The sequence below is a fragment of the Malurus melanocephalus genome, unplaced genomic scaffold (assembly GCF_030028575.1).
Source record: "Malurus melanocephalus ecotype Western Australia unplaced genomic scaffold, MMel_1.1 scaffold_11, whole genome shotgun sequence".
NCBI classification, from domain to species: Eukaryota; Metazoa; Chordata; class Aves; order Passeriformes; family Maluridae; genus Malurus; species Malurus melanocephalus.
The window spans coordinates 3,650,363-3,669,110 of NW_026623243.1; the positions used below are offsets into that span (position 1 = coordinate 3,650,363).

At 38.3% G+C, this 18,748-nt stretch overlaps 1 protein-coding gene across 3 annotated transcripts in view; it reads left to right on the forward strand.

Moving 5' to 3' along the window:
• Nucleotides 1–6,707: 6,707 nt before the first annotated feature.
• The window catches only part of IL17REL (interleukin 17 receptor E like), a 40,916-nt gene continuing 28,875 nt past the window's right edge, over nt 6,708–18,748 (forward strand). The window contains exon 1 of one of the 3 annotated variants that reach the window (XM_057378930.1): nt 6,708–6,963. In XM_057378930.1, the coding sequence (XP_057234913.1) occupies nt 6,862–6,963 (102 nt within the window). In that variant the 5' untranslated portion in view covers nt 6,708–6,861. The remainder of the gene's footprint in view (nt 6,964–18,748) is intronic. The other 2 variants (XM_057378922.1, XM_057378915.1) reach the window with 2 other exon arrangements.

An 18,748-nucleotide genomic window follows, 5' to 3' on the forward strand; every position in this document is an offset into this window, starting at 1 on the left:
TAGAATGTGGAGCCTTTCAGGTACTCTGGCATATTTCTTTTCATTTTGGGAAAGCTGACTGTTATGGGATTTAAATACATAGAGGGTACTTTTTCAAGTTTAGAGCAGTGCTTCTTAAAATACAGCAGCCTCCCTGYCCCCTAAAATAATAGAAAATAAAAAAAGTGGTTGTCATAGAGCTACCAGCCACAGATTCTGCTTTCCAGTGAAGATGAACATCCCAGGGCTCCCTGCCTGGCCATGGCTCCCTTCCTGCTCTGTTCAGCACAGCAGAGACTGGACAATCTGCCAGCTGACTGGACTTCTCCCTGCATGCCTGGTAAACTAGGAGTTCCACCATGGATACCTCTCTGGAGACTGAATTTTCTCATACAGACCCTGCAAGAAAGAAAATCATGGAGGTAAGAGGCAGGCTTTTAAAATTATAGTTAATGTGGGGCTGGCTGCTGACATGGAAAGCATTTCTCAGGCAGAGAAAGTTTCACTGTAAATCTTGCTCTGTGGCTCAATGTTTTTGTAACTCAAAACACCCCCCCCCCCCCTTTTGCCCTTCTTTACCAAGGGATTTTTTGTATTGATGTTTGACACAGAGTAAATCTTGATTGCTTGTAGCTTTAATTAGGGCCTGCTAGTAGATGATCTGTTTCCATAGCACAGCTAGAAAGCCTGTTCAAAGGACAAAATCATCTCCCTCTCTGAGGTCAGTCTGGTGAGGTAAATGGGTATGTGCCATCTTAGAAGGATTTCTGCTTGGAAATATATCGTTTCCTGCCTTGCTGGGTATTACTAGAATTAATACCATGGGCTACTGCTTAGCTTATACCAGGAGTTAGGTTCCTAGCTTAAAATGAATAGCCACAGGTAAAATAAAGAATAAAATCAGACTGAAGCATCTCCTGAAAAAAAAAATCGTGTGCACGTGGTGCATGAATGCTTCCTCAGCTAACAATTTAGCTAGGAAAAGCTAGAAATGTGAAGGGAAAATTTGCAGTTCTAAGAGCATATTTTGATCCTCTCTGCTAATGCAGGCAAATTATTTGCAGCATCTCTCCAGGAACAAGAACACACTGTTGACTATTGGTATATATTTTTTGTTGTTTTCAGTAGTGACTTGCCTTATAAGAACAGACAAGTGAGGAGGAAAACTGCAGTTTAGATCCAGTTTATCAGGTCTTACGTTCACTGTTTCTGTCTACTGTTTCTCTGTTCAGGCACTTGCCTGGTTATGGTTAGAAAAGCAGTGTGTCTATGGTTTTATTGCACCTGAGCTGCTGACATGAACCTGGGTGTAAAGCACCTTTGGATGATGAACTAGAATTCTCGAGAGATCTGGATGAAATGGCACACTGCCTTCCCACAGCAGGAGTACAGACCTCTTTGTATCCAAGGATGTCTCTGTGTCACATGGAYTATGCATATGTGGTTCTTTATGCATGTGTGTTCTGCACAGTCGTTCTGAGCTGATTGGCATTTTTTTAGGTACTTCTTATAATTTTAAGAAGATGAATTAGCTGATCTAACTCAGTGCTGAATTGTTTTTTCTCCATGCTAGCTGGGGCTGGTATCTGATTAAATGGGCAGAAAATTTATTGATTTAGAATTGAATAGTTTCCTGCTGGTTTAGCTAGGTTAGCACACAAGCAGACTCATAGTGACCTTGCTTAAGACCTTGGAAATGTCTTCATACCAACTGGAGGTAGAATTGGACTTCTGCCTCATTGGAGGCAGATCAACGGGATTTTTTGTCTTTTATTAGCACTTTGACCCTTCCTATCGTGTTCCTTGTCTATGTTTTGCCTTGATTATATGCCCTTCTCCATTCCCCATTTGAAAAAGTAGATTTGCACGTGATCCATACCAGGAATTACAACTTTAAATTGACCAGGTTTGTGTAGATCACTGTAAATAATAGTTGGAGTTAAAAGTTGTTTGTCAGGTGAAAAATAGCATATTTTTGATCTGAATCTTTTTGAATCCATGGGATTAAAATAACAAAATCTAAATTAGCTTCAGCAACTGGAGTAGTCARGCTCCCTAGCAACTCCTTGGGGTTTGTAATGATTTCCCGTTTTTTCAAATGTTGTAAGTAATTTTGCTTATTACTGAGTGGGGAGTTCCTCAGGGAGAAACTGAGGAAAAAGAAAATGTTAGTATAATCCATTTTATAAATAGTAGAAATCTAGGTAAAGTATCTTCAAAATATGAGTTTTGGATTATTTTTTTCCCTTTACCTGTCTAATTCTAATATTATCTATTTCACAGTAAACTGTTTTTCTGCCTGTATATTTATAGGGGAAACAGCCAAGGAGTGAAATAATGATAAATGAGATTCATGCAAAAGGAAAAGCATGCCTGCTGCCTTTAAGCAATGAAGAAAGAATTGCCCATGAAAACAGTTTGTGGCTAATTATCTTCTAATCTCTTTTTTGTTAATATCTAATTATTATCATCAAATATAAGCAAAAATTGCTTTTCATACTTCTTTTTTCAAGACATAAGAGGTCTACACATACAAAATATCCTTATGTAATGCCTACCAGAATCTTTCTCAGGTATTTAAAAAAATATTTATTTCCTGCTCTATCTTTCTGTTTTATTAGTTCAAAAGTTACAGCCTTGTTAATGAACAGATTTTAATTATTCTTTTCTGTCCTATAAACTGTTTCTGAAGTAAAAAAAAACAAAAGTGATACCGATTTTAAAAAAAATACTCTTTCCCTGCTTGACTCTGTTTTTAAAATCTGATGTAGCTCCTTGTTGTGGTTTAACCCCAGCCAGGAGCTAAGCCCCACACAGCTGCTCTACTGGCTTTCTGCAGCAGGATGGGAAAGGGAACCAAAAAAGTGAGAAAACTCATGGGTTGAGATAAAGACAACTTAAAAGGTAAAGCAAAAACTGCACACACAAATGAAGTAAAATGTGGGCAGGCAGGTGTTCAGGCATCCTCAGGAAGGCAGGGCTCCATCACATGTTAACAGTGACTTGGGAAAACTAATGTCATCACAACTGAGCATCCCCACTTCCTTTTTCTTCCCCCAGCCCTATATGCTGAGCATGACACCATATGGTCTGGAATATCCCTTGGCTCAGCTGGGGTCAGCTGTGTCSCCTAGCAACTCCTTGTGCACCTGTAGCCTCCTTGCTGGTGGGGTGAGGAGCAGAAGGGGCCTTGACTCTGTGTAAGCTCTGCTCAGCAACAGCGAAAWCATCCCTGTATGTTACCAATACTGTTCGGCCCAAATCCAAACCACAGCTCCATACTAGTAAAGATAATTCAGTCTATCCCAAGCAAACCCAGAACATCCCTAATCCAAGAAATGCATTTTATATAGGTGTTTGGTACTGGCCATTTTTTTGAAGTGCAGAGTGTTTAGGTCCTGGTCTTTCTTCTTCTGCTTATTGTGAACCACGGAGGCTCAAATCCAGATATCCACGGTTTCTAGGGATCTGTACTATCTGTATATTCTGGAAAGGGAAAATAAGTGCTAAACACCATGTGAATAGGATGATTTGCTGTTTTGTATGGCACGGTTTTGTGCTTTATGCCATCAGACTTCGGACATYCAGAAGGAATTTGGAAACTCATGCTTCACCAGCTTCTGAATCTTCCTGCACTACCATCTCTGCTTCCCAGCAGCTACAAGAGGCCAAGTGCTTCTGCATAGTTGCTACAGGTTGCCCAACATTTTTTGTTTTCAGCTGTGTCCCTGGAGGGGAGATGCTGGAATGCCTCCTGCCTCTGTGCTTCCTACCTCTGTACCTCTACACACCTCTACCTACACCTCTATCTATATTGGCTGGACTTTCCTATTGGACCCTATTGACAGTGCAGGGACTGTGGCAGGTTCTTTGTTGTTCCTGGGATTGCTGATTGACAAATAACCAGGATTAATAACTACTCTGGAGCTTATTTTTCTAGACAGAGGCCTTGACTCACTCAATTCTGAGTATGTGTACTCTTTGCCAGCAGTTCTGGTTTAAATTATTCATCATGTTCTGCTGCTCATTTATCCATTTCCATTGAAGGACACAGAAAGTCTCATTTATTTCAATATGGCTCATCTTGAAGTTTTTTGATTTATTTTAGTATTCTTTCCAACATCTGATTTATATTAAAAAATTATATAAAAGCAGAGGGATTTTTATTTGCGTTRTATAAAAACTGAAGATTGAAATGGTAAGGAAAAAACATAGCATTTAAAATTTAGCCTACTCCATGCTGTCGGCTGCTACACTGAGCTTCACCAGGACACCTGTCATGCTTCAAACTGATCTGCCTAAAAAACCCCAAATTACTCAAATTGCACAAAATCACTCTTGGTTCCGGAGGGGTTTTAAAGCTGTGTTGGTTTTCTGACTTGGTTTACATGGCTTCACACTCTCAGTTCAACTGAAAGTTTGTTGCTGCTTACAACGTTTTTTAAATCTTACACCAGGCTACTTATTTTTTGAGGGCTATATAACATCAATTTTTCTAGACTCGCCACGCTGCCAGTCTTTCCAGATTTCCCCATTTCACTRCAATTTGCTGATCCGTTCTTTTAAAGTGTAAAATCTGAAATCCTCCCCTACTGACTTCAGCTAGAAAGAGTACATTGTTAGAGCTGTGCTACAGTCAATTTTATTCAGAATATGACAGAGGTTCACAAAAAAAAATCAGAAATGAGAGAATAAAATTTTGTAAGGTGAATGACACTGTTAATTTCTATGGAAACTGGAGAGAAATGATACACTGAGGAGAGTCAAAATGGCATTTGTTAGAGASTAAAAGATCCTTGACCTGCTCACTCCTGAATACTGTGTGCAGGACCCCTATCTTACAAAAGGCACAGTAAAAATAAAGAGGTATATTACTTATCATAGAAAATATAGGGGAAGTGTGCTGGAAAACAATACAATTMTAACTACTTTGGCAAAGATGAGATGAGAATGGACATTCTGTATTTTTTTAAGCAATGTAGGGGAATCCGACTGAACTGTTTGGAAGCAGTTTTAAAATCAAAACAAAACAAATAAACATAGTTCAATTGTATAATTCATTGCTCCGAGAAATTTTGAAAAGCAAAAAGATAAATAGATGCAAAGAGTTTTTTACAAATACATTTAAGAAAGTCCCAGAAGCAGCTATTAAAACAAGAGATGTGCATGTGGCTTTTGGTTCAGTAAATCCGTAATATCCATCTCATTGGTATCTGTCAGCATATATGTTAAAATAACCCATGGAAGTAGGATATTTAAMTTCTTTCTTATATTTAACAAGCATCTGTTACTGATCCTTTTGGGTATAGGAGAATGGATTGGACAGATTTTTGATCTGGTGTATTTTTGTGCATAGATGTGTCACATCCCACTCCTGTGAGCACTCAGAATTTGTTGATGCCCAGTCAAAGTTTTTCTAGACCTTTTTGGTAATGGATCAGGGGGCTTTTAGTGGTCTCAATCCACCTCTGCAGAATTGATTCTTCCTCGGCAGCTCCTCCCTTTCTCCTTGACATCACTTCTGGACTTGCTCTGTCCTTTATGTTGTCACCGTGGACCAGAGCAGGGAAGTGGGCCCCAGAAAGGTGCTGCCCTACCTCCATATGCCACCAGCCCCTTGCCAGCCAAATCCTGTTCTAACTTGCCTGCTTGAGTGGCCATYGGTGTTGGAGGTGCATTAATCCCTCAATGTCCAAGCTTCTACAAAATGACAAAATTTACCAAATTTTCAACCAAAACTTGAATTACATTTTGTTCAGTATGGTGATCGATGCTGCTTATCTAAAAAATAAAGTCTTCTTGGAGAACTGACAAACTGGACTCACATGAAGCATCTGAAATACAAATACAATAGATAGAATGGCAGAGTAGACATTGCATTTTGTGTGTAAAGCCATATCCTACCAAGTGCTGTTGTATATTCCCAACTGTAACTGATATAAAAGGTTGTGTAAGAGCACTGAGTACTTGGATCCTGGCACTGTCCTGCTGAAAGATGTCTCTTGTGAGCAAGCCATCTCTGTGGAGGAAAGCTCCCTATTCCCCTTGGGCAGAGCACATCACTTATACTCTCCATATGAACCAGAGAGCATGTTTTTGGAATACTTGCTCCTTATGAAGAGTGGTAGGACTATGTGAAATCACCCAGAGGCGTTCCTGGACATTTTGTTATGCTAACAGGTTGTGATTGCTAAAAGGTTGTGATTATGCTAAGAGGTTGTGATTACTACCCTGCTTTCAGAGTTGGTGGTGTTGAGCTTTGAAAAASGTGTTTATTTCTCAAAGCTGGAGATAGGCTGTAGAACAAGATGCTTCTATAGATACAATTAGAAAATAACTGAAATAAATTCAAGGCATAGATTTCTAGGGTAAAAGAAACTGGTATGCCTGCTGACAAAAAAAGAAGAAACTAGTCTTCCAAGATTACTCACTTTGGCAAAGCTGGTTTTCTTTTCATTCAATGCATTAGAAAAACAGGAAAATAAGTAGACATAAGAAAGCTTTTGAATACCCATGAACTTGCCTGGTACATCACTCTAGAAACAAAATTCCCAATAATTTATGACATTTTTAGAAAAAAAATCTGTTGAAACTGATGTAATGCTGATATGATGAAATCCAGGAGGAAGAGGCTTTTACTGTGATTGTCAGAAATTACTGTTTCCTGTTTTTCACTTTGGAACATAAGAAATGAGTTGAACATGCTTTATATTTCCCACAACTAGCAATTTTCTGTCTTTGGAAAGTTTTAGAGGGAGGAGCTCAGAGGTGCTGTGGGAGGGACTAAAATTCATATTAAAGTTTTGGCATGAGAGGGAGAATTGTCAGAGCTGAAGGTTTCTTCAGAGGTTTTGCTTTTTACTTATTTTTTTTCAATTTAGGATGATAAGTATTTATGTTCAGATTCTTCTAATAATTCTCTTTTGGAATGCTGATTGTCAGATTATTCCCAGGATTGAAGAATGTGGACTTTCATGTTCTCAGGTAATCTATTACTTGTTCCAATTTGCTGTCTATTAATATAGTAGTTATATGCTGCCAGAATAACTGTAGGAAATGTTAGAAAGCAAAAAATGGAAAAATATTTCAGTTGTCCTGAACATTGACTTTATATTCCTGTCATTCTGAATTAAGTGTCCAAAGTGGCAAAGATGACTCTGTAAGGGTGAAAGAACATGCATCTTTACCCTGTTTCCAGCTGCTGCTGCTAGTACCTTTTAAAAATCTGTCTTTTGTATTTGAAAAAAAAAAAAAAAAAGATTTTTTTCATATTCATTACTTTTCCAGAGTAGGTTTTTACAACAGCAATGGTGCCAAAGAGATGTGAAAGGGTGGAATGAGTGGTTTCAGAAATTGCCAATTATGTTAGGATTATACAAAACACAGACTTTTTTTGTGAATAAATGAATTAAGCATGAGAAGGAGTAAAACATGTTTTTCATTTTGTGGGTTGAATGTAACATCAGTCTTAAATTTAATGACTTTTGTATGTGCATGAACCATACCATGTCTTTAATAGCTTTGGATTTTATAGGATTCCAAAGATCCCCACAAAGGGGCAGTATGGAGATACTTTGCTCCCCTCTACATTCTGAAATTGTAAGCATAGAGTACATTAAAGGATAAAAAAAATAGGATTAAATAATAGACMATCTGACTTTCAGTCTTAGTGGAGGATGATAACTGTATACTTCAGGCTACAGAGAAGTGAAATTGTTAGTATGAAGGAAAGACATTCTAAAGATTGTTTAAATGTGGTGGTACTGCACAGATATGCAGTTAGTTCATATTATAGCAATTTATTCTATATTTTATATCTGTATCTTAGAAAAGCAGTAGGAATAAAGATGCTTATAAAATACTAGCTTGACCAAAAAAAGTCCTCTATATTTAAATATTTATGTATTATAGTTAATGTTCCTGTATTTGAATTCTGTAGTCTCTATCTACTTTGATGTTTTTAGAATAAAATTGTTAGCTTATTCTCTAGTTGTATCCAAACACTTTTCAATAATTTTTATGTACTTATGTTCATGAATGCAAATACACATGTTTTTTAAATAATTTATGCTCCTTCGTCTGCTACAATGAGATTTTAAAATAGAAATAATTTACCATTCTAGTTTGTCCCACCAAAGAGTGCAGGTCAAGCAGACTCAGCATGTAAAAATCAATATCAACATTTTTTKATGGGTTTCAGTTTAGGGGATAGGATTTACCTCTGGGGACCTTAAAGAGTATCTTTCTCTGTCAGCTCTAAGGTATGAATGTTGTGAAGACTGATTTACTAATTGCCTGTGATATAGACACAACCCTGAGGTTTGGTAGACCCTGTGGTTTGGATCCCTTTACCTTCAAAAGTTTGTCTTAGACCTTTTCCAATACTGAAAACTGATTAACTGAGAGAGGTGTGTTTTATTTTTCTTATTTACAGGGGAAATACATTGTTTCCAGTATGACAGAATCAATCAATCAATCAATCAATCAATCAATCATCAATCATCAATCTTTTGTGATATTAGACACAGGATTCAGTACATATTCCGTAGGTGATGTTTCTGCTAGCTGTATTGAGTAGAATCTTGAATCCATTAATGACTTTTTAAGACAAAAATGTTTGCTCAGAGGGAACAATAATGATCTCAACAGGATAAATTACTTCCACATAGCATTTTCAATCTGGTGTGAAGCATTTTAGCTACATGAACTTTAGAGTCTTATGACTAGCTTGTGTTAGACAAAACTTCTTTTTCTTTTGAAAGTAACTTCAATTTCTCTACATAAGTGACCATGGTTTGTGGGCTCAATCCCACTCATGAGTTATTCTAAATGGGAGCAGATAATCTTTTCCATGATGTGTAACTCAGTGTTCTTCACAGGGGCATTAGTCAGGGGTTACAGTTTGCCTTTGTCAGTGTGCAAAATGTGTGTGCTGCCTTCTGCTATAGCACATCAGATCATAAAGTAGAGAATCAATGACTTGTTTCTTTTCTTAATGTGATAATGAGATACTGTCATTTTAAAACTATCATAGGTTTCTGCATCTGCTGTTACAAGGGAACATTCCAAAAAATTGGAGTTTTTCTTATGAAGTTTTCCTAGAAGTTTGTAGAGTAAATTTTTTCTTTTTCATTCAAACTTGTGGCTCTTCATAAGGCAATAGGGGGATGAAAAGGAATTATTTGCATTTTTCTGTATTTTTGAAACAGTGGATATTGTCAGAAGTTTTTTAACAGGTTTAATAACTGAAACTATTGGGTTTGACCAGTAGACTAGATTTTAGTGTGGCTGTGTCCACTGGATATTTGTGAGCAATTTTGACCTCCATGGGTACTCCTTATCAGAGAAAAGCACTGGTTGTAGTCAAGAGGGAAATAGTGACGTAACTATTTTGAGGTATATGATTGCAAAACCTTTGCATTGAACTGTTTAGAWTTTGGATATTATTACTAATTTATGAATCATTCTTAGTTTACTGTAAGTATTCAGCAAGATATCCTTGCATTGCCTTGTATAAGGCAATATTCAAGTTTCATTACTGTAACACATATTAATTACTGTATATCTGTTCAGTACAGGAAGGGAAAAAAATAAAGGAACATTGCATGCTTATAACTGTATAGCAAGAACATTTAAACAGCACAAAAAATACACAGTTGTGGGTTGAGAGATGGCAAATGAACAACTAAGCTTTTATTATGTGTTATGATTGTTTTCTCCTTCTTTATTTTAATAACTTGGCTTTAGAGCTCATGTGATATTCTAGTATTCAAAGGTTAAATGCTATGGGCCTGGTCTCCGTGCCCCACCCAATAGCAAACACGGCTATCGACCAAGTTTCCCTGCGAAGGCATAGGGGAATCCCAGCCTGCAATTGAAATTGGGTTTGTGCCCTACTCATTTTACAATCCACATTGTTTGCCGGCTGTACACAAAGAAATAGGCTTATGCCAAATTTGATTCAACAGCTGGTAAAGATCAAGAGCACTACATTTAAAAAAATACTCCCCAGAACACTATGAAATAGTATTTGTATTGTCTGCCATTTAATGCAGTGGTGTTCCAAAGTCTATGGATAAAGGAGGAAACCCTAAACTTAATCTGGGAATTCCCTGAAATTAAAAAGGTTATTGACAGCAAATTCTTGATATAACTGCTGTTAGTTCCTGCTAAAATATGTGGTGCTTCTTTACTGGATGTTTATACTGTGATCAGTCCATTCTTGCTGAATACTACACACTGCAAAACCAGTGATATAGTAGAGCCCTTAGGCCACTGTCACTTGACATAAATTGGTATTCTTTGTTCATTATTAAGCAATTAATATTTTAAAGGTAACCCCAAGCCTCTAGGAAATGGGCATGATAATGTAAGTGACATAATTTAGTTGTCCTCTGAAATCTGATTGAAAACATAACTTTAAACAAGAAAAATGTCTAAAGAGACTGATCGGAGACCTGGCTTCCTCAGTGTGAGTGAGAGATACGTGTGAAATCCCAGCAGAGGAATATGATTCGACACAGACCTTTTTGGAATGCATTTATACACCTGATGATTGAAGGATATACATAAAAATATAAAACATATTCTCTACTAATATTTGCTGAGGTGCAGTACAGTGCATGAGAGCATGTCCTAGTTGGAAAGCCTGGGGTTTTCCTCCCTGCCTGTCATCCACTCACTTGTTTGGCCCTCTTCAAGTAGTCTAAGTTCTCTGGTTTTCACAAATACAAAATAGTGCTGACCTTCCTGTGTGGTGTGTCTTAATGYCATGTTTTAATTAACTGCTTTGAATATTATAATCAAGAGTTAAGTACTCATTAGTCAAAACACTCGTACTTAAGGGGCTCAATCATGTTGAGTCATTGTATTAAAGTGATATCAACCCATTTACTTAGATATCCTTACTTGCCTTCTCTACTGGTTACTTTGGAGAGCTGCAGTGTAGCAAGTTTGAGTGGCTTGGACTGTGTCTCACGTTTGTCCTTTGGGTCAAAAAAATCTCTTGGCAATGACTTAAGACACTTAGCTTCCTGTTGCATCTTATGTCACTGGTTGGGTACTGTCACATTTCCTCCTCCCCTGAAAAGGAAACAGCCAGTGACAGGGACAAACAGGGACTTAAAAAACTACAGTGTTTCTCAGTGTTCCAGCATGTACCACCAGTTTTTAAAAGAGGAGTGCAAATAGAGAAAGCTCTGCAATTCAGAATTTGCAAAAAATGCAATGGTAGCTCTTGGGCTTTTTCCCTTCTCYGTCAGGAACTCTGGAAGACGGTTGCAAGGTCTGGAATGAGACCTTACCACTGGAGTAGCAAGCCTGTTGGGGGCACAGACTCCACAAGTGCTGGAACTGGACTTGACAAAGTGTCCTTGACAAGGCAATGCTAGAAGTTTCACCATGAGCCAGCAGCCAAACTTATGTGTAATCGGTACCACAGCAGGCAGGAGGCACATATTTTAAAACCCCAAAAAGGGATATATAAGCACGCTCAGCAGAAGATGGGAGCAGCTGGCCTTTATTATTGGCAGTGAATTTTAGCTCACAAATCTCCCTCAGCCTTGGTCTTAGGGATCTGATCTATCCTTTGGCTCCATTTGGACCCAAAACAAAATAGTAAGTATTGAGACTTGGAAGTAGGTGCTTTCCACAGCTGTCTGACTGCTTTGCAATTGGAAAGATATTTGTAATTTGATCAAATCTGGGCAGGACGGGTTTTTTAGGAGTGGCTATAACTTTAACAAGACCCTGTGGTGTGACCTAGCTGGAATTCTTGCAGTAAGATCTAGGAATAGTTTAATTTGTACTCTTGTGGAGCTGGCAGTGCCATACCTGTTACACTGCCTGTTTATACTATTCCATTCTTCCTCTCCTACCAGAATGCCTGTGCATGAGAAAGAACCAGGGATGATAAAAAATGAGAAGGACCAAAAAGAATTCTTTCTAAGGATAGTTTTGGGTACCCTTCTGGTTTTTTTTTGGCTCAGCATTGAAATGCTAGACCTTTCTTCTGGATGAGGATGGATGGATGGATGGATGGATGGATGGATGGATGGATGGATGGATGGATGGATGGATGAATTTGGACATAAGAAAGGAGTTTCTCCTATCTCTGCCTGAAAATAATTTGGTTTCTGGGAGCCATAAATTCCCATATGCTGTGTTGTGGCTTGGTGGATGTTCAAACCAGGATGCTATATTTGAAATTCTAAGAATTTCATCTCCATTATTCCCACAAGAGATCCCTAGGTTTTATACACCAACCTGTTACAGATGTTTTCATAGTAGTTTTCATAGTGTCAGAAGAATATATTTCCTCGTGAAACTTTTTTTTCCTGGTTTTGTTAATGTTTATTGGCTATTTTTTTTTGAAAACCAGGATATTATTTGCCATCTTAAAAATACAAACCAGAAGGTATGCCCCAGACTGCAGTGTGTTGCTTAGGAAGTTCCAGACCATTCTGAACTACTTGGCTAGGAACGATCATGGAACCAGTAAATTCATGTGCACTCAGATGTGATACAGACTCATCAGAGCACTGCTTCTGCATTCACAACCACAGGAATTCACTGGATCAGAATTTCCTGAGGTCATAAATTAACTGGAAAGGCTCAGTAACTCATGATGTGTGGCACTGGGATAGATCGTCTGGAGCTTATAGAAATCTCCACACACTCTACGATAATATAGCCCAGATATGTCTGATGTAGCTCACATATGTCTCAGATAAATGTCATTCTTCCTAAGGCAGAAATGCAGAGTAGATGACATCTTAATTATTTTCTAAGACAAATACCTCTTCTTTCATTCATTCATCCATCCTCCTCTCTTTTGTGGGATTTACAGATGGTATTTMAAGTAATATTTGACTTATTCCTATGGAACAGAGAGCAGAGCCAAAGACCTGTTTTGCTCTATGGCATATCCTGTCTTTCCAGCATGCAAAATATAAGACTCAGCATGAAAACTGTATATAAGACATGCAATCTCATTCAGGAAATATCTATGCAAAAATGAAGAKAGTTTTAATTTTCATTTGCAAATTACCGGTGGGCCTTTCTCTTGCAAAGAAATGTTTCAACATAGTTGCTTTGAATAAGTGTGGTAAATTTCAATAATTTCTGGAAAACTGATTGTCTTGATATTGCCTCTACTTGCCTGCATATTTTCAGAGAGTATGAATCACATAAACAACACTGTACAGTACTAGATGTGCATTCATTGTCTTTTCTTGGAAAAACTTTGAGGAAATAGAATTTATTGCAGTTAAGATTTTTCACTCTGTCTCCAGTTTTGTTTTTCCCTTTCATCCCTACATATGCAAACTTCCTTGATCGTTTTCCCATTTCCTCATCTCCCTGACCTGCTGTTCTTCCTTCTGTGACTTCAGAGTTCTCTCCATTACTTTTTTGAATTCTGGTATCTTTATAGTTTTTCATAATTTTTGGTTTTTTAAACTTTATTTTTACAGTTATCATGATAGTGTGATGCTTCATGCTTAACTTTGATCATCAACATGTGTTCTTTTGATTTGTTTACTTGTTATTTTCAACATAGTACATTTATGTACAATACATTTAGAGCATGATCACATCCCTGTTACCATTCTGTCTGCCTTTGAGGCTTATTTTCTCACTTAGAGGTCAAAAAGCACATGCTTTTAAAGCAAATGTAGTTCTCAGGAAGTGCTGTCATTAAAAGTGAGATATAATGTGAAGCAACATATGAAAGTACTGACCAAGTACTGATGGGTTTGTTCAGCTGAGGCCATGCCCAGGAATTCTTGCCACTTCCAGGGACAACGGTGTGATCAGGAGGGTCAGGTGACACAATGCTGCTGTTGTGAAGTTGATAGGATCCTGCTTCTTTGGAAGCCCTCCTCTTTGACCTCCACCTCCTTTAAATGCCCCATGTTGAGTTTAGCAACTACAATACAAGGAGGTTACATTATAGAAAAGCAAACTATCTGATTATTCCACAACTTGTTCCCCTTTCCCCATACCTCCACACAATTATGATTAACAGTAAAAATGTTGAAAATAGACATATGTAATGACTTTTCAAATTTTTTTTKGTATTTTATATGATTGATTTCTCTTTAATGTTTAAAAATTTATTCATAACTAGCTTTTCTGTCAGTTGTTGTTACTATATATCCTAGTGTTAGGATATATAAGAAGACAGTAACTGGAATATAAAAATATCTCAAACTGCAAAGGTTTCAGCGAGAATACACAGTAGAAGTTTTCAGTAGGGCTTTTCTACATAGCAAATTTTGATTTTTTTTAATTTCTCATGTACTCACACTCCTAGTTCTTYCAGGGAAAGGTGCTTTTGGCTTTTGTTTCTTTTGATAGGAAAGCATAGGCATGTATGTAGGGATTCTGGCATCTGATGTAGGATTCAGACTTTCAGACACCAGGTCTGAAATAATCATCTCTCAAAAATTTTCAAGAATACAGCTGCAAAAACCTCCATGTACCGAGATTTCCCTCATTTTGCTGTGGCTAGAGTGTTTCTGTAACTCAAACAAGCATAKTTAGAGCCAGTCAGGCATGTTTAGCACTGTCTTTAATAGAAGCAGTTCCTTAACTGATACTGTGGCACTGGGCAGGAATGCAGAAACCTCCCAGGACTGCTGAGACTATACTGCAATGGCTTCTACCACGTCCTGTGGGTTCATTTGTATGGCCTTAAATCCTTACACAATAGCATAACAAGCTGAGGCTAGAATAAAACCAAAGTCAATGTTAAAAAAATATTTCTCCTTAGGAAGAGCTATAATCAGAGGTAGTTCCAGGACTATTTAGATTTGAAAATTTCCTCTGTTTAAGGAGAAGAGGGAGAAACATCATTTTAATGGCAGCTACAATACCCAGAAACATGTGTTCCTGCTTTGAAGGGAGTCTCAACTCTGAAATGTGGCCTCCAAAGCCTTGAAACTGTCATAAGAAATTACTGCCAAGTGTGCTATGTTATTCTAAATTTTAGTATGAGTTTGTGTTCCATGCTGGCAGGGTTACCAAAGTTCATTTTTAAGTCCCYGGGCCTCCAAAGTTTCAGGATACTGTCTGCAATGCTCACCCATTTTGTGATACTGCTATGTTCCTGTGTTTCCAGGTTATTAAATAAAGATTCGGTGGAAATCATGAGAAAGCATTACAGACTTGTCAGGGCAGTATGAGAAACCTGCATGCTCAGCATGATGCTGCATCAAGTAAGGCAAGTGGAAACGTTAAGCACCCTGTTAGTCTGATCTCCACTTTCTAGAGCCCGGTGCCCTGAGTTATGAGCCAGAGTTTGATGTTCTCTTTGCAGACAGCTGCTGAGACCTCGTCCAAACTTTCAGTTTCTGGTTTGTTTTCATCTCCCATATGAATGTTGAAAGCACTCAGCTTTAAAAATTGCACTGTCTTCCTTGTCCTTCTCTTAGACCAGAGTTCTTCCATTTCCCCTCTGTCCACTCTGACTGCTTTGACAGGAGGTCTGGAAACCCTCTCATTTACCAGGCAGTGTGGCAACCAGGCAGCTGAGAACTGCTTCAGATTAGGAAGGATGTTGAACCTAGTGGTCTCTTGAGATAACTTGAAAGCTGGAGTATAAAAGTTAGAAAAAGTCCACACTCTGCTTTCTCTTCTAATATTTACAGTTCGAAAGCTTGAACTTTGCTAGTTTTTGCTCTGTTGCTACCTGTTAYGCTGGAGATGTGGATGTGCCTCACTATGTTGCCTAATCCTGACATGAGCTAGAARTCATTCCAGTGGTGTTCTGGTCATGAACCAAACACCAAACAGCATGCATCCAGGGATCTTTCAGATCAGAAAGGGAGGGGAAGGAAGAAGAGTATGAGGAATCCTCTCCCTGAGAAGGAAGAAGTGGCAATGTGTGATGAACTGACTGCAGCCCCTGTTCCTTGTTCCCCTGCATTGCTGAGGGGGAARAGGTGAACAAATCAGGAATGAAGTTGAGCCCATAAAGAAGTGAGGGGTGGGAGGAAGGTGTTTTAAGGTTTGTTTTTTATTTTCTCATTAACTTACTCTGATTTTAATTGGCAATAAATTAAACAAATTTCTCCAAGTTGAGTCTGTTTTGCCCACAATGGTAATTGCTGGKTGATCTCTCCCTGTCCTTATCTCTCTCTACCCAGCTTTTTGGCTTTTTGTTACATTTTTTTATTCCCTCTCCAGTGGTTGGAGGGGAGAGACAGAGTGGCTTTGGTGGGCATCTGGCATCCAGCCAGGGGCAACGCAAAACAGTAGGCAAAAAAATTTATCCGCCCTTGCATCAGATTCAAAGTTAATTCAAATCAGTGGAATGTGTCTTACCCAGCCATATCTTTCACAATTTCTGAGTGTGAGCAGCATGGCATTTTTCATAAAAAAATGTCACAGTGTACAGCTGAGCCCTGGTCTGCTCCTGCGACTGACTGTAGACATATATAAAAAGAATAGTTGCCTAGAGCGAAAAAGTGAGGACTTTGCTGTGTAAGACAGAACGCTGGAAAACCAGGCCTGCAATATACCTCCTCTTTTTGCTGAGCAATAGCATTATGATACATGAGAAGACAGTATGTGGAATAGAAAAATATCTTCAGGCAAAAATAAAAATACATATTTCCAAATAAARTGACTACTGTCTCTAGCCACAGGAGGAGCAATTCTGTGCTGGAGGGTCTCTTCTCATAATCTTCACTTAAATCATTTATTTTTCTGTCTTTCTTTCTTTCTTTCTTCTCCTTTTTTTCCTTTTCTATGGCAATCTCACTACCCACTGATTCCAGTAACCTCTGAGACTTCAAGTCTCAGTCCTGTCAGTGTTGGTGAGGGATCTTTTTTTCTTGTAGCCTGTTTTGTGCTACAAAGATCATTATAACATCCTAACCTCAAATGATGGGATATCCATGGTTGTCTGGAGGGCTTGTGGAAGCTGTGTCCTCCAGTTTTTCAAGAAACGGCCAAAATAATGGCTGACTTGATCTGGTATTGGGACAATACTGCTTCTAGCAGGAGACTGGACTTGGTGACCTCCAGAGACCYCTTCCACCCTGAATATCTTTGATTCCATTTTATCWTCCCCTGTATGAGATCTCCAGTAAGTCACTGGAATAATTACTGTTGTGTCAGAGTGTCCCTGTCTCATTGTTATACTAGAAGTGCTGATTTGGTAGATTAGTTCTGCTTTCATGTAGCTGAGTGGTCTGAAATTTTTGACACTCTGTGTATGGGATGGTGCTGATTTATACCAGCTGAGAGTATGGCAGCCACAGTACATTTTAATTTTACTGTGTCTATTGTATGCTATTCTGTTTGGTTAACAACTTGTATTAATATTTTAGGAAGCGTGACATCAAAATGATTGACAAATTTTGATAGAGTTTGGTTCTTTTTATTTCTAAAAATATGGAGTTAACACATACTGTTGCTTCAAGCAAATTCTGTTTCTAGTCCTGGAGCTGAAGCATACAATAGAACAGGCAGCTTTTATTACCGACAGTCATAGCTCCCTTTGGTCCAATAAATTTAAAAGCAAGTGGTTTATATGTAGGTTCTTTTTGTATCTTGACTTTATTTTAAAATAAAACTAATTAAAAAAGTAGTTGAAGCAGSGAATATTCTTCCCAATTGAGAGATCTCAAAGCAATATTGTTTTGTCTGGCTATTAACTTATAGGATAAATGTATGCCAAAGCCAAGAGTTCTGAGAAATTACTGTGCTTCTAACTCTTGTAGTTGTTCTGCTTTGTGAAAGGGATCCAGCCATGCAGTCACTGCAAGTGCCAGAAGACATTAAATTCCACATGCAGTCCTGATAACATATGGAACAGTGCAGCTAAAATATGGGAACAGGATTCATAAGCATCAGTACAATGCAGGCAGAAATGTGTACTGACTGGAAAACACAAAYCTGTTAAACCTGGCTAGTTGTAGGTAAACAGAAGCACAAAAATCTAAGGGGGCTGAGGGTCCTAATCACCTGCACTCATGAAGAACTGCTAACCTGTAATGGAAATGCTGGCCTTGTGACAAAGAGCAGGTTGTGGAAGACTGTGGAAGACAGGGTCTGTACCTTTGCATTTACATGTGAAATGGGAGATGGTGCAATGACAACTGGTAACAGGCTCTGCTTAGATCGCTGTGAAGTCTTACTGGAGAGTTCCTGTAATCTTCAGTAAACACAATCATGTCTCCCCTGTTTGTTCATGGTCGTTTCACTGATGAGCTCAGAGCACATCAACAGTGTTAACACAGGCAGGTGTTAYCTTGCTCGGCTGGACACAAGCCAACTCTCATCCAAAAAGTGCATGACCTCATTAGCTCACTGTACTGAGCCTGAGATTGATATCCTGCTTCCCGGTAGCAATTATCCTCTCAGATTCAGCACTGCACTAATGTGATGGGATGGTTTTTATTCAGCTTGGAACACATAGGGAAAAGACTCGGAGCTGGATAATGTGTAGGCATGAGTCATATGTTTTGTTTTTAATACTCCAAAAAAAAAAAAAAATCCAGCAGCATCCAGGTGTTTTTGTAGTTTAAAGTAGTCCAAAATAATGCTTTGCCTTAAGTTTGGGTGCCTATTTCTTTTCTACATGGATAACAGTCAAAATGTTTCAATCTATGACCTCTTAGCTAATCCCACTGCATACTGCTCAAATGTATCAGATCACCACATTGTCAGTAAAAGTTGAAGAACAAACTTGTGATTTGCCAAAAATTGAAAACTACCATTAGTAAGATAGTTTTACCTTGGCAATGAGAATAATTACACA